The following is a 13,301-nucleotide window of genomic DNA, read 5'->3' as shown; positions in this document are numbered from 1 at the left end:
GATTCTGCCAAGGCCCTCCTCCCCCTTTCCCCATCCTCTGGGATATTTTCCTATCTTCTCTGTGGTCTACGAAGCTGAGGCGAAGAACTACAAATATGGCAGCTTTATTAAAGGGAAGCCTTGGTGTCATGGTGGTCATGGATGCTGGGATTTGTTGTGCAGGAAGTATTTTTGTAGGGATTTGTGAGGTTGGAATGTAGTTCGATGTATGGCATCAAATATGTAATGGCTAAACTTCAGGTGCCAGTTGGTTTTTCCAGCTCTGTGTTAGATCTTTGGCAACAACAACACATTCACATTGAGTACAGTTTTCTAGTATTTAAAGCACAACTTATGCATGATCACAACCCAGAAAGCAGAACTCTCTCTCCAATGCTTCTCTGTCTGTCACTCTTCACCCCACAAACTTACTAAAACCGCTTTCACACTGGGTTGTCGCGAAATGCAATTTTTTTCCAAATATTACTGTCTGCGTTTGCAAAAACTAACCGATATGCTTCAAAACACCCTTCCTTTTTGCCTCTGTACACAAGCACACGCACCTAAGTCAACTGTTTTCTTTTATTGTTTTACAAACATGTGTACAGGCATAAACAAAATGCTCTGCATCTCTCACAGCTTCTTACCTCTTCCCCTTGTAGGTAAAATGTGATCAGTACTGGCCAACGAGGGGCACAGAGACCTACGGCCTCATCCAGGTCACTCTGCTGGACACCGTGGAGCTGGCTACCTACTCTGTCAGGACTTTCGCTCTCTACAAGGTAACATGACATGTGCAGTGGAGTGTAATGGGGTCGTGTGTATTGATCTGTTGAAATATTCATGCTTAGTAGTTTGTGTGTTTGTGCTTTATGCTCTGGCCATGTCACGGTTTGTACATAAATATGCAGTTTCATTTGTGACCCAGCATGGAGAACAAGCACACTTTTTAATACTGTTTCATACGATATTGATTTCATTTGAGGTTAAAGCAATACATCACTCATGTCACCTACAATGGACCCCCTGTCAGGATCAATAAACTGACTGCTTTGTTCATATATACATGTTAGCCATGAATTACTGTTGTACATTTGAAAGGATTGGTCTTGCAGTCTTCTAGATTATTTTTGTTGTCAACAAATACCCCAAAAAAACAAGCCAAAGCCCAAAAGCCAAACCGTCAATGAATTGATCCTTCTTACAAGTGTTGGTCATTTAGCCAAAGCCTGATTTTAGTCAGTGCTCACACTCATTCTGCCACAAAAACAAATATTAATCCATGACTAGAAATACCTCAAGTAATAAACTTTTGTTTGGCAATGTTTTCCAGCTGTTTTAGGAAATGACTTTGCCTTTTTTAGCATAAACAACATTCATAGTAGGAACAAATGTGCCTAGAGCTGAGTACCACAGACAGGGTATGGAAGTTGAAAAGTACTGAAAGACAGATGGAGACATTGTGGGTTTTGTTTTTTGTCAGACACCATGTGTAAGAGCCATTTAGTTTGTGAACAATAACCCAAATATAGATTTATTCCAGCTTTATCTTAAACGCTTTTGTTTCTCTGTTGTCCAGAGCGGCTCCAATGAGAAGCGTGAGGTTCGTCACTTCCAGTTTACTGCCTGGCCAGACCACGGCGTACCTGAACATCCCACCCCCTTCCTGGCCTTCCTACGCAGGGTCAAGGCCTGCAACCCACCAGATGCGGGTCCCATGGTCGTCCATTGCAGGTGTGTGTGTGCTTTTATCAGTGCTTTAGTCACGTTTTTTTTTACTTTAGAAATGTCTTATAATTCACTGTACTAAAATAATTCTTAAAATCACCAAGAAAAAAATCCAGTGGTCCATGACCAAAAATAAATTACAATTTTCTTGATTCTGTGTGGGCTTTCATGAAACACTTATGTGTTATTTGGGGTTTTACTTGGCAACGTCATTCTTTCATATCCCCAGGAGTCTGTGAAAAGTCCAAGAACACTTGTATACAATCATTCATAGGTCCTGAGCTGAAATGAGATTGACCTGCCATTATGCAAACCCCAAACCATCCTCACTGGCTTGGACACCCACATTCCTCACTTAACAACTTCAATCATCTCAACAACAGCGGCCGCCATGCTTACCCCCTTTTCCATAAGTAGCTTTTAGTGTTCTCTATTTACAGTTTAAGCTGATGGTACATCTGGGTTCGTAAGTTTATATTCAAATGAGCTGCCGTCTCAGCAGCAGGAGGCTCATGTGTGCTGGTTGGAAAACATTTTTTGTCAACTTGTCATTGCATTCTTGGTACAATGTTGATCTTCAGAGCTGGGCCCAAGTCCTGCTTGCTTTACCAGGGAGTGGAAAGAGAAGAAAGTGGGTATCAGAGGAAGAGAATATGGAGCAGAAGCTCTTGGGAGGGAGAATTAGTGAGGTAAAGATGGTGGAAGGAGGAGACGAGAGTGAAGAAAAGGGGATTGAGGAATGATTGAGAGGGAGAGTTGGCAAGGGACTGGGAGTTAGAGGAGGGGTTATGTGCAGAATGAGAGAGGAGGTGAGGTCAAATACAGGACACAGTGAATTGAAATGATGAATTAAAGAAAGGGAAAGGTGGAGAGAAAATGGAGTCTAAAAAAATGCGGGAGGGAAAATGTGGTGGGGATGGTGTGAGAGTGTTGTAAGGGTACTTGGAGAGAAGATAAAGAGAGATGAGGCTGGGGGGAGAGGGGAGGGGGGTGAAAAGGTTGGCAGGAGAAGAGCTCTTCCTAATCTTCCGTAGCAGTCAGATGGAGTATCTAACAGGATTATCAGTCAAATGTAATTATCCCGGAAAGACTCCATCATAATGTGCCTTAACATATCAACCAGCCTCTGTATCAAACAAAGAACCAAATCTCATTTCACCTGAACAACACACACAAGCCAGTGTGCACACACCCACACACACACTGATATTAATTTAACCATATAAAGAGGTTTTTATTCACTTGCAGGAACTTGCTTGGTCAGGGTGTTTCAACATTTAGGTACTTGCACAGCAGAAATGTGAAGTGTTTGGGTGGGCAGCTAAATGTATTATATTTCTGGATTGTATGTCGATAGGAGAGGATATCTTCTTAATGCCAGTCAGACGGTGATGCTGACTCATCGCTGATGTCAGTTTTCACGTCCTTTGTTGGAAATATTGCTTGCTGGCATCTTTGCGATACTTAGTAGATTTAGGCACAGTATGTTATAGCTTTTGCAATATGTAACAGGACTACATTTAGACCAAATGTGAAGGCATAGCACTTAGGAAAATTATTTGCACAAGAATTTATCTCCCACAGGTTGTTTGAGAGTATTACATCACCATGTGTTCTCTCCCCCCTTGTTTTGGCTCAGTGCTGGAGTGGGTCGCACAGGTTGCTTCATAGTAATCGACGGCATGGCCGAAAGGATCAAGCATGAGAAGACCCTCGACATCTACGGCCATGTCACGCTGATGCGCTCCCAGAGGAACTACATGGTCCAGACGGAGGATCAGTACATCTTCATTCATGATGCACTGCTGGAGGCCGTGACCTGCGGTAACACCGAGGTCCCAGCGAGGAACCTGTACTCCTACATCCAGAGGCTGACGCAGATCGAACCAGGGGAGAATGTAACCGGCATGGAACTGGAGTTCAAGGTGAGGACACTTCACGTCATGTCTTTCAAAGTTGTCAAATTTGGTCCATCTGATTTATGATGGTTCATAAAACCGATTAAAAATAATGATGTGACACTCCACTGGTCTCTCTCTCAACCTCAGAGAGAATCAGCTATTTCTTGACCCTCATAATACATAAGGCCAAACAAAGGGGTAAGCTACAGAATAGCTCCACTGAATTTTGTTCTGTAGATATTCAGTCCTTTCTCACACTTAAGAATAAACCAGGGTCTACAGATGGGCTCTCTACGTGCAGTTAGACTGTGTTTGATATATAAAACATCAAAGGCATGAATATGGGGATTGAAGTGAGTCTGGATACTGAAAAACAAGCTGTGGAGGTTGTTAATGGGATAGTTTGGATGTTTTGGAGGGGGGTTTTATGAGGTACTTATCCATAGTCAGTGTATTACCTACAGTAGACGGCTATCGGCAAGCCCCCAGTTTGGAGAGACTGGACAAGAATACCACAGAAGCTATGCAATCTACTGCTGTGTGTGGTTATGTTTTACACCTCAAACAAAGGGCAACCTAAAAGAATAAATATTATTTTGAGTATATGCTGCATTTAGAATATTTTTATCGCTTGACGTCATCGTCAGACATCCCTTCCTGACTGGGAACTGAAGCCATAATTATGCTCTCTTAAATGAAACCAGACCACATTTGACATTTGGTGACTTTGGTTAGATCAGATTCACCCAAGGGATGTAAATGTACGTTTTTTGATAATAGAGTCTTTTATTTACACCTGTGTGTTTCGTACTGGGATGAGTCAGAAAGGCCTTTTTGCTGGACATGCTCACATAGGAAGGTGGTTTTCTCTCAGCTGGAGAACAAGCTTCTCCACAGGGACATACAGTATTTATGAACCTGCAATTCCTGACCTTGATGGTCACTGAGCGTCTTTCCCATGCTGCTGTTAGCATTCCCCCTCTGAGAGTTTCATATACCCAGGATGGATAGTTGGATTTGAAGGGGATTTTTGAGATTGCAGCGTTTGTATCTCAGGTAAGAGAGCTCTACAGAAGACTTAAGAGAGCATAGTAGTTTTGGACATTTGATGGCTTGACACAGAAATACTAAATTACGTAGGCCAGGAAGTTGCAGTTTAAAATAAAATGTCATACGACCGATTTCAAGCATTTAGGTCGCTGATTAGAATCACCAAGAAGGGTGAGTGCAAAAAGGGAGTATTATTGAGTCGTGCTATTTTCACTTTACTCTAGTAGTGTTCTTTGCTGTAATATTTACCTCTCGCCAGACAAGTTTTCAGCTGAAATGTCTGGTTTTGCTGGGTTAATGGAGAATTTACCCAGTCAGATATATATTGAAAGCAGGTGGTTTATTTTCCTGGAATGGTTTATGTCTGCTCTGACGCTCAGAGGGCAAAGTAAACACAAAGCCTCTCTGGGCAATCTCCTTCATCCTATGCTCTGGTTTTCCTGATCTAATGGCAGCAGCCTTCTCAGAAAGACAATGAACTGAGAGCTGTTTACTCAGCTATATTGATCCAAAACATGTGCCAGGGGTATCCCAGTCATCAGAATACATCTTCCTTTGACATGTACAAGACAGAAACTGAACTTTCCAACCTCATCAACAAATAAACAAATGGATGGAATTTCTCACAGAGGAGCAAGCATTGCATCCCTCAAATAAAAGAAAGTTAAAGCATGTGTGAGAAAAGAGAGATTTTAAGCTTTTTTGGCAGGTTTTGGTAATCCAACACCCTATTACTGTAGATACACTGTTTTTGTTTCTTTTCACAGAGAGTTTGCTACGGAGGTTAAAGAGGTTGTCAGCAGGGCACGATTTCATCCAAGTTTAACAGATGGTGAATATAATGGCCATGTATAAAAGCAACAAAAATGTTTTGTCTGTGCCAGACTTTATTGATAAGATTCAGTCCATTTGAAACAAAATCAAATGAAGAATTACTATTGTTGGCACTGGAACCTTCGGTACAGACTACCGAAATGAACTGGTGAACTTGCGGTTGCTCTGGGATTTTCCAGCTTGGTCTGTCTGTAAGAAAATAAGTTTCTGCTGTTTCTCCCACAGCGCTCCGGTAGCCACCGATGGTCGAGGCTCAGTTCATGAGACCCCATTGTTTCCCACTGCGAGTCTGCGGTTTCCCCGCTGCCTATTCCCTGTTGTTCTGTCTTTCCTTTTAAGCCATGTCATCCAATGGTCGAGTGTGAGCTAGAGTGTAGAGTGTGTGCTAACGTCTGTCTGTCTGTCTGTCTGTCTGTCTGTCTGTCTGTCTGTCTGTCTGTCTGTCTGTCTGTCTGTCTGTCTGTCTGTCTGTCTGTCTGTCTGTCTGTCTGTCTGTCTGTCTGTCTGTCTGTCTGTCTGTCTGTCTGTCTGTCTGTCTGTCTGTCTGTCTGCATGTATCCATGCCAATGTGTGTGTTCCAGTGTTTTTTTCCCCCCTTTGCTGGGGAACGATCAACTGTGGTTCACATATGTATGTTGAGACAGTGTGGGGCCTTGCGGTTTCCTGCCCTTCGACTCTTGATTTTCTTCTTCTTCCTCCTCTAGTTCATTTTATTATATTTTCTTCTCCCAATCCTTACTGCTTCCATCGTCCCCCTATATTGGCCCTCTTTTGTTTATTCAGTGAAAGACGTCCGACTAATTATCCTCAGGCCTGCCAAGTCAAGCTGATTTTCTAATCTAAGTTGTCCAGTATGCCTGCGGAAAACAGGGCTTGTGCTAACTACATTTTAAACCTCAAATTTGTTTAAACTTTCCTCCTTCCTTTAATTCATCCTTCCGTGTTTCCATTATTCCCCATATAGCTTTCTTCATTTTCCACCACAATTACACTACTTCTGAGGTCCATATCAACATACCTATGAACGTTTCTTCATATGTCAGTGTAATATAGGGAAATATTGATTCTGTTTCAGCGTCTGGCCAGTGCCAAGGCCCACACATCTCGGTTTGTGAGTGCCAACCTGCCATGCAACAAGTTCAAGAACCGGCTGGTGAACATCATGCCCTACGAGACCACACGTGTTTGTCTGCAGCCAATCAGAGGAGTGGAAGGATCTGACTACATCAATGCCAGCTTCATCGATGGATACAGGTCAGAATAAACTGATCCAAACTATTTCAATGTTTACTTTGCTTTTTTTTATTCAGTTACTGTCGTCCGTGTTTTGTCAACTCTGCACAGCTTCATTTGGACTACAATGACTTAATATAGTGCATATGTATTGTTAAGTATTTAATTTACCTATTTGTGTTTGTAGGCAGCAAAAGGCCTACATAGCAACCCAAGGCCCACTGGCTGAGACCACAGAGGACTACTGGAGGATGCTGTGGGAACACAACTCCACCATAGTTGTCATGCTAACCAAACTGAGAGAAATGGGACGGGTACGAATACAAATATACAGACACACATTTTTGTGTAATCAGTTTTACAGGAAACCGTTGTTGGGGTGGATATAATAGGCAGTTATTTTTGGATCTGAAAATAATACAAAATGATGAGTCGTAACTATTAAAAACAGCATATGGAGCGTTAAAAATGCAAGCAACACAGTGATGGAGTGCGAAAGAGATAATTGTCTGAGTTATATTTCATGAACATCATATCTCATCTGGCACAAGACTATCTCCAAGTGAATAATGAATTTCAGTCAGGAAGAAATTTTCATGACAAAGTATCTAGAAATTATTCCTCTCACAAAGTGAATCCCTCAGACATGATGTGAAGCTCTGAACGTTAGTCTCTGTGCTGTTCTCCTGCAGGAGAAATGCCACCAGTACTGGCCTGCAGAGCGCTCAGCCAGGTACCAGTACTTTGTGGTGGATCCCATGGCTGAGTACAATATGCCGCAGTACATCCTCAGAGAGTTCAAAGTCACTGATGCCAGGGTGAGTCATTGGTTTGTCTGTGTTTGTGCTCATGTGATTAAAAGACATCATGCATACTGCTTTGACATTATCTCCCTGATTAAAAATAATCAAACACATTCTCTTCCTCCAGGACGGCCAATCGCGGACAGTTCGTCAGTTCCAGTTTACTGATTGGCCAGAGCAAGGAGTGCCAAAGTCAGGGGAGGGATTCATTGATTTCATTGGCCAGGTGCACAAAACTAAAGAACAATTTGGTCAGGATGGTCCAATTACTGTCCACTGCAGGTAAGACCTATTCCTCTTAATAACCCCTTTATTGAGGGGAGAAACATAACGAATGCAGAAAAGAATCAAAATAAAATGAATGATCTCACTTAACTGTTTTTTTATGACTGAGAAAGCACTTTTTACTACATTCATAAAAAGCACCAAATGAGGGATCATATTTTTGGAAGATTGGTTTTCATGACTTCAGTCGAGCTCAAGAGAGTTGTGGTGGCCTAACATCTTACTAAGATACTTAATTCTATTTGTTTTACTTTAATTTGTCCCCCATCTGTACACGTGATAAGTGTAGAAGGAATCGGAATGATGTCACTGCTCATATAGCCGTTGAGAGGAGCATCTATATAGGATTGTGAACATGGCAATTCAGTCTATTATGCATGGCTACAGGTTTAACAGTTCCAAATATATCCAGCTCTAAATATGTTTCCATCTGTCCGCCCACAGTGCTGGAGTAGGGAGGACCGGTGTTTTCATCACCCTCAGCATCGTGCTGGAGAGGATGAGGTACGAGGGGGTGGTGGACATTTTCCAGACCGTCAAGATGCTGCGCACCCAGAGACCTGCCACCGTTCAGACAGAGGTGAGCTCTCGCACTGTTGTCATTCTGTTCCCTGCTACATCATGCCCTTTTCCTATTAACACTTTCCCTTTTTTTTGCCTCCCTCCAGGACCAGTACCAGTTCTGCTACCGGGCCAGTCTGGAGTACCTGGGAAGCTTTGATCACTATGCAACATAAACCCGAGTGGTCATCTCTCACATGCCACATCCCACCCAGTGCACTTTTCTTAGGTCACATGCGGCCTGATTTAATGCACTAGGCTGCGATGTGTCTATGAAGATTTTTGCCACCACATGCAGAGTGAAGGGGGACCATCGGCTTATCCCGTACCCAGAAACAGCACCTCTTACTGAGCCATAGCAACCTGCTTGACAAGGGTGTTTCCTTGCACCCTCAGCCCAAACACACCCATTGGTCAGTCTGAAGAAGCAACTTCAACCACTGTTCCAATCAGAATACTTGATCAAATATTTTTTTCTATTTGTTTCAGTGCTTTTGTGAGCACCCAGATTGCTTTACATTGTTCGGGTGTGGAACTCTCACCTCGTCCACCACCAGTGTAGCATCACCAACCTAAATATAGGAACCGGCTACAGTATTTAGCTGTCACAGGAAATTTAGATTTTTCTATTTTGAGGACTGTCTTGAGGGAGTCTACAAATCCATGTTATGGAAGCCATGTGGACTGAATGAACTGGGACTTTTGAGCACCAGAGAATTGTCAACAGGAGACTGAAAACACAGAGCACACAGTATTAAAAAGACAAAGGACACACATCCCAAAAAGAGGCACCAAGAAGTGTTTTTTTCTGTTCTGTTTTGGAAACAGACTCTTGTTTCTTTTGAATGAAAAGAAGATATTTCTACCATACAGTAATAAAAACCACCAGTTCAACCTTATGCTTCACGGTTAAAGATAAGGGAAACTTCAAAGCGGTTTAAAATGCATACCACAAAGTAAAAAGTTCATTTAGTTTTTTAGAATAAAATATAGATATGTGACTATGTTGGGTTGTTTTTTTACTTTATGGCACGTTTTTGTTTTGTTTTTTGTTTTTACAGATTTCTGATTTTGTCCCCACCGACCATACAAAAGCAAAGTTGTATTTCTTTATCTGTGTAATCCAATGAGCTGTAGCTTTTTTTAAGTGATACAGTACTGTTTTAAAGTGTACAATCAAAACTAGTGTGGAAAATGTTCACAATTCTATGGAAACACCACCATTGAGTGTCACTCTCCTGTATTCTCTACCCACTCTGTTTTTGACAACACACGCATTTCGCATGCACACAGGACTCTCAACCTCATTTCTATCTGGCCTGTGGTGTCAGAGAATAATTTCCAGGGGCCGACAAAGGTGCAGCATTACCCCTGCTGATACCAGGACGTCCCGAGAATAAACTTGCCAAGTTTTTCTGTGTGCACGTTCAGAGGAAGACAGATAGAAACTACAGAGAGTATGCACAGAAAGAAAAGTATTAAAAAAATATTTATGTGTCCAAATAAGCTTCACAAAGATTTCTCAAGCAGGGAGCAGGAAGGGATGTAGAGAAATGGGGGTGGGGTGGAGGAGTGGGTCAGGGGAGGAACAATTTTCTCACTGGAATGCTCACCTATGATTTTTCTCTCTGTCTGATTCAGTGTGCAATAAGTAGATGTCTTATATATTTTTGTGTCAAGTCACTAACTGCAGTTATATGCCATTATGATGACGATGATATTGATGATGATGATGGTGCATCATTTTCGAGACACAAAGATGTTACGCTTGATATGATGCTCGCCACCGTTTCAATGTGTCCAAACAGAGGGTCCATCACTGACCTCTTAGGAAGTAGATCTTTTACTATGTCACAACTCCAGTAGATGATGTCATCCTTCTGTGTGTCACGGCAACCAACGAATGATCGAACTCATACTTCAAACAGCATCTAATAAGTATTTTTATTTTAGATTTCTAGTGCCTTATATTACACGCCTATTTTGATAAAGTTACTTTAAAGGTTTTTTTTGTGTACTTTATGTATGTATGCTCGTGCATATGTGACCTGAATGTCTGTGTATATTATTTTGTTATGTTACGGTATGTCAAAGTGTGGTCTGTTTTTGGCTGTGAAATTTTGTATGGAAGGCTCTGCGAGGGCTGGATAGGTGTACTCATCAATTTCAACCCAGCAACAATAATATCATATCTCTTAAAATCTAAATAAATATCTTACATGAGACTTAACTAAAGACAGAAAAAATGTGGTTTCAAAATCGGCAGGATGATTATTTTGGACAGAAAAAAGTTTGTATATCGACAGCTTTCCAGCTTTTCTTTCCTGGGACACTTGCAGAAACTTTGTGTATGTTTTCCTTCACTCCGACTTCAGTTTGGCTGCTATGAAATGTTGGCCATACTGGCGACTCTGGCACCGACTGTGAGCTGGCTCAGAGAACTCGTACTTCCATAGCTATTTAGAAATCTATAAAAAGCTGAAAGGCAGTGGCAATCTTTGTCAGTTTGGAGAAGAAGCTAAATAACAAAACATGGATTTCATCCTATCCCACCTGAAGCCCTACACTTAAATGAGTCAAACTGCGCAGCTTCTTTCTTCATTCTGATGTCTACAGTTATATATTTTTTTCCTTTAATGACAAAGGCTGAAAGAAGATCAGGTGCTACATCTCCAACAACACAAAACCGACATCATCTTTTTTTTTTTTATGCTCTTTAATGCTTCACCATATAGGCTAAGAGATCGTTAACAGTTTTTCACCCTCTTACAGTAACCCTGTTGTCGTTTTGTATGCATGGTACCACTTTTGAGATGCCCCTTTGGTCACACCTGTTATGGGAAGACTTGCACTTTCTCTCTTTGTACTATGCACTAATACTAGTATCCTATTATCTCTGATAGCCCCTCCGCCCTCCCAAAGGAGTTTTACTTGAACTCGGTAAAGATGGACCCTGTAATGCTCACATGGTTGTGTATATGTAAATAACACAAATCACAGAGAGTAATTGAATATTGCATAAATAAATTAATAAATAGATAAATGATTAAGGTGAAGAGTGAATAAGAATCTATCAGATATGCAGAGTGATATATTGAAAGGATTGCACCTGAAATCACAGTTTATGGCACAGCAGTATGTGCAATACATCACATTGTGGATTTGTTGTACCACAAAAGAGAAGTTTCACAAAGAAGTGTTCTATTTTATCCCCTCCCCCAAATGTATCATGTAGATGGATAAAACTGGAGTTTATAAATTGTATAAAAACGAAAATATGGTGTGTTACTTGGACCAATTACCTCTAACTGGTCTGTAAATGTAAACTTATTTTTTTGTTTTGTTTTCTGCTCCGAGTCAACAAGTGCTTTTTATTTTCTTACATTGGTTCTCGGAGCGCGTGAAAACCGAAAAACAGTTATGTATGGATTTCTGTTCTCTGTCGACACAAGTTTCATTTGTTACAAATAAACTCAAGTGAAATGATTACTATGGCTGTCGTTTTTAATAACAATACTTCTCAGTTATTATTATTTATATTTAAAGCAGATTAAGATAACATGTAAGTGAATTTTGGCTTACAAATATAGGCAAAACTGTGTTCTGTTTTAAAGTTTTTTTATGATTTTGCAAATTTTCAAAGCCATTGAAACAAGCTCCAAGCTGTCTGTTTATATGTTTTGTTTTTTAGCTTCTACTTGAATGATTTTGCGATTGCAACATTTGTGTTTTCCAAAATATAAACAAAAAAAAATCATAGGTCATAATACAGAATGTCACCAAATATGTCATGACATACTGAAGTAAAGTATTTTTTGTTATTGGAAATGTAATTAAAACTCATGTTAGTATGTCATTTAAAAACTCTAAAAAGCCACAGGTTAATCACAAAAAATATATATAGTATTATCACAAAATGCACTCAAAGCTCTTCCTGTGTGTCTGGAGCCTTCTGGGCCATGTCACCTGTGGCAAATCATCTCCAAACAAAGAAATAAAGGGGCACGATGGAGATTAACTTTACTTCGGCAGTCTGTTTGGACTTTGTAAAAATGATCTGTAAGTTTATTTTATAATTATAGGAAATGAATTTCTCTTTGGCGGCTTTGTGTGTTTTTACCTCCTGTAAAAGTGCAGTTTCAGTGATTCAGTTAGGAACAATATGACAATGTCACTAAAAATAACAGCTCTATTTCTCTATTTTATTCAAGCATCATCCAGTATTTCAAAACTTTTTTTGGCAGCGTAATGAACGTTCCAGCCTCACAGGGCTTCTTGCATTGCTAAAAACTTTTATTCTTGATAAATCCATATTGGAAAACAGATGGAGGCTACAGTCTGCAGTGAGTGGAGATTTGCTGCTAAAAGGGCATTAATGCCTGTCTTGTCATTGTAAAGGCTCAGCAAATTATCTTCCAACGTCTCATCCAGGCTGCAGAGAGCTTCTTGCTTCTGGGCGTCGAGCAGAGCGTTTCAGATCAGTCGTCTTCTCCCAGTAGAAGCTTCTGAAACTCTGTTGCCTCTGCCATGAGCTGTGTCATTAGCTCAGTTTTCAACACTTCAACATTTTCCTCCATTCGACTGTTTTCACTTTCAAAGTCATAAGCTTTTCAACTTTTTTTAAATCCTGATCCAATGCTGCGTCATTCTGTATGAAAAGCATCACTTTTGTTGTTGAAGCTCAGGGATAAACGTTGCCTTTGTGAGCAAGCACAGACAGTGCAAATTAAGTGTTATGGTCCTCAATTACAATGTCAATGAGAAACAAATGACTTTTACTAGAGAATGATATAGCAGGCAAAGTAAAGCAGCAATATTCAGCCTCCTGATGGAAATACTGCATTGTTGCACATACAATTACAGACAAAGCTTCGCTGAGAAAAGGGAATGAGGTTGTTTTTACTGGTCAAAGTGAAACTTAACAGAT

The 13,301-nt window shown here is 40.7% G+C and overlaps 1 protein-coding gene across 1 annotated transcript in view; it reads left to right on the top strand.

Annotated features, from left to right (window-relative positions):
* ptprdb (protein tyrosine phosphatase receptor type Db) overlaps positions 1-11,860 on the top strand; it is a 125,187-nt gene extending 113,327 nt beyond the window's left edge. Inside the window, exons 32-40 of the mRNA XM_063883861.1 lie at positions 642-761; positions 1,559-1,713; positions 3,347-3,632; positions 6,568-6,746; positions 6,913-7,039; positions 7,418-7,543; positions 7,656-7,810; positions 8,258-8,393; positions 8,482-11,860. Coding sequence (XP_063739931.1) covers positions 642-761; positions 1,559-1,713; positions 3,347-3,632; positions 6,568-6,746; positions 6,913-7,039; positions 7,418-7,543; positions 7,656-7,810; positions 8,258-8,393; positions 8,482-8,550 — 1,353 coding nt within the window. The 3' untranslated portion in view covers positions 8,551-11,860. The remainder of the gene's footprint in view (positions 1-641; positions 762-1,558; positions 1,714-3,346; positions 3,633-6,567; positions 6,747-6,912; positions 7,040-7,417; positions 7,544-7,655; positions 7,811-8,257; positions 8,394-8,481) is intronic.
* The last annotated feature ends 1,441 nt before the right edge of the window (positions 11,861-13,301 follow it).

The sequence above is a fragment of the Eleginops maclovinus genome, chromosome 5 (genome assembly GCF_036324505.1).
Source record: "Eleginops maclovinus isolate JMC-PN-2008 ecotype Puerto Natales chromosome 5, JC_Emac_rtc_rv5, whole genome shotgun sequence".
NCBI classification, from domain to species: Eukaryota; Metazoa; Chordata; class Actinopteri; order Perciformes; family Eleginopidae; genus Eleginops; species Eleginops maclovinus.
The sequence above is the reverse complement of the archived record's forward strand: the minus strand, read 5'-3'. Positions and strand labels throughout refer to the sequence as shown.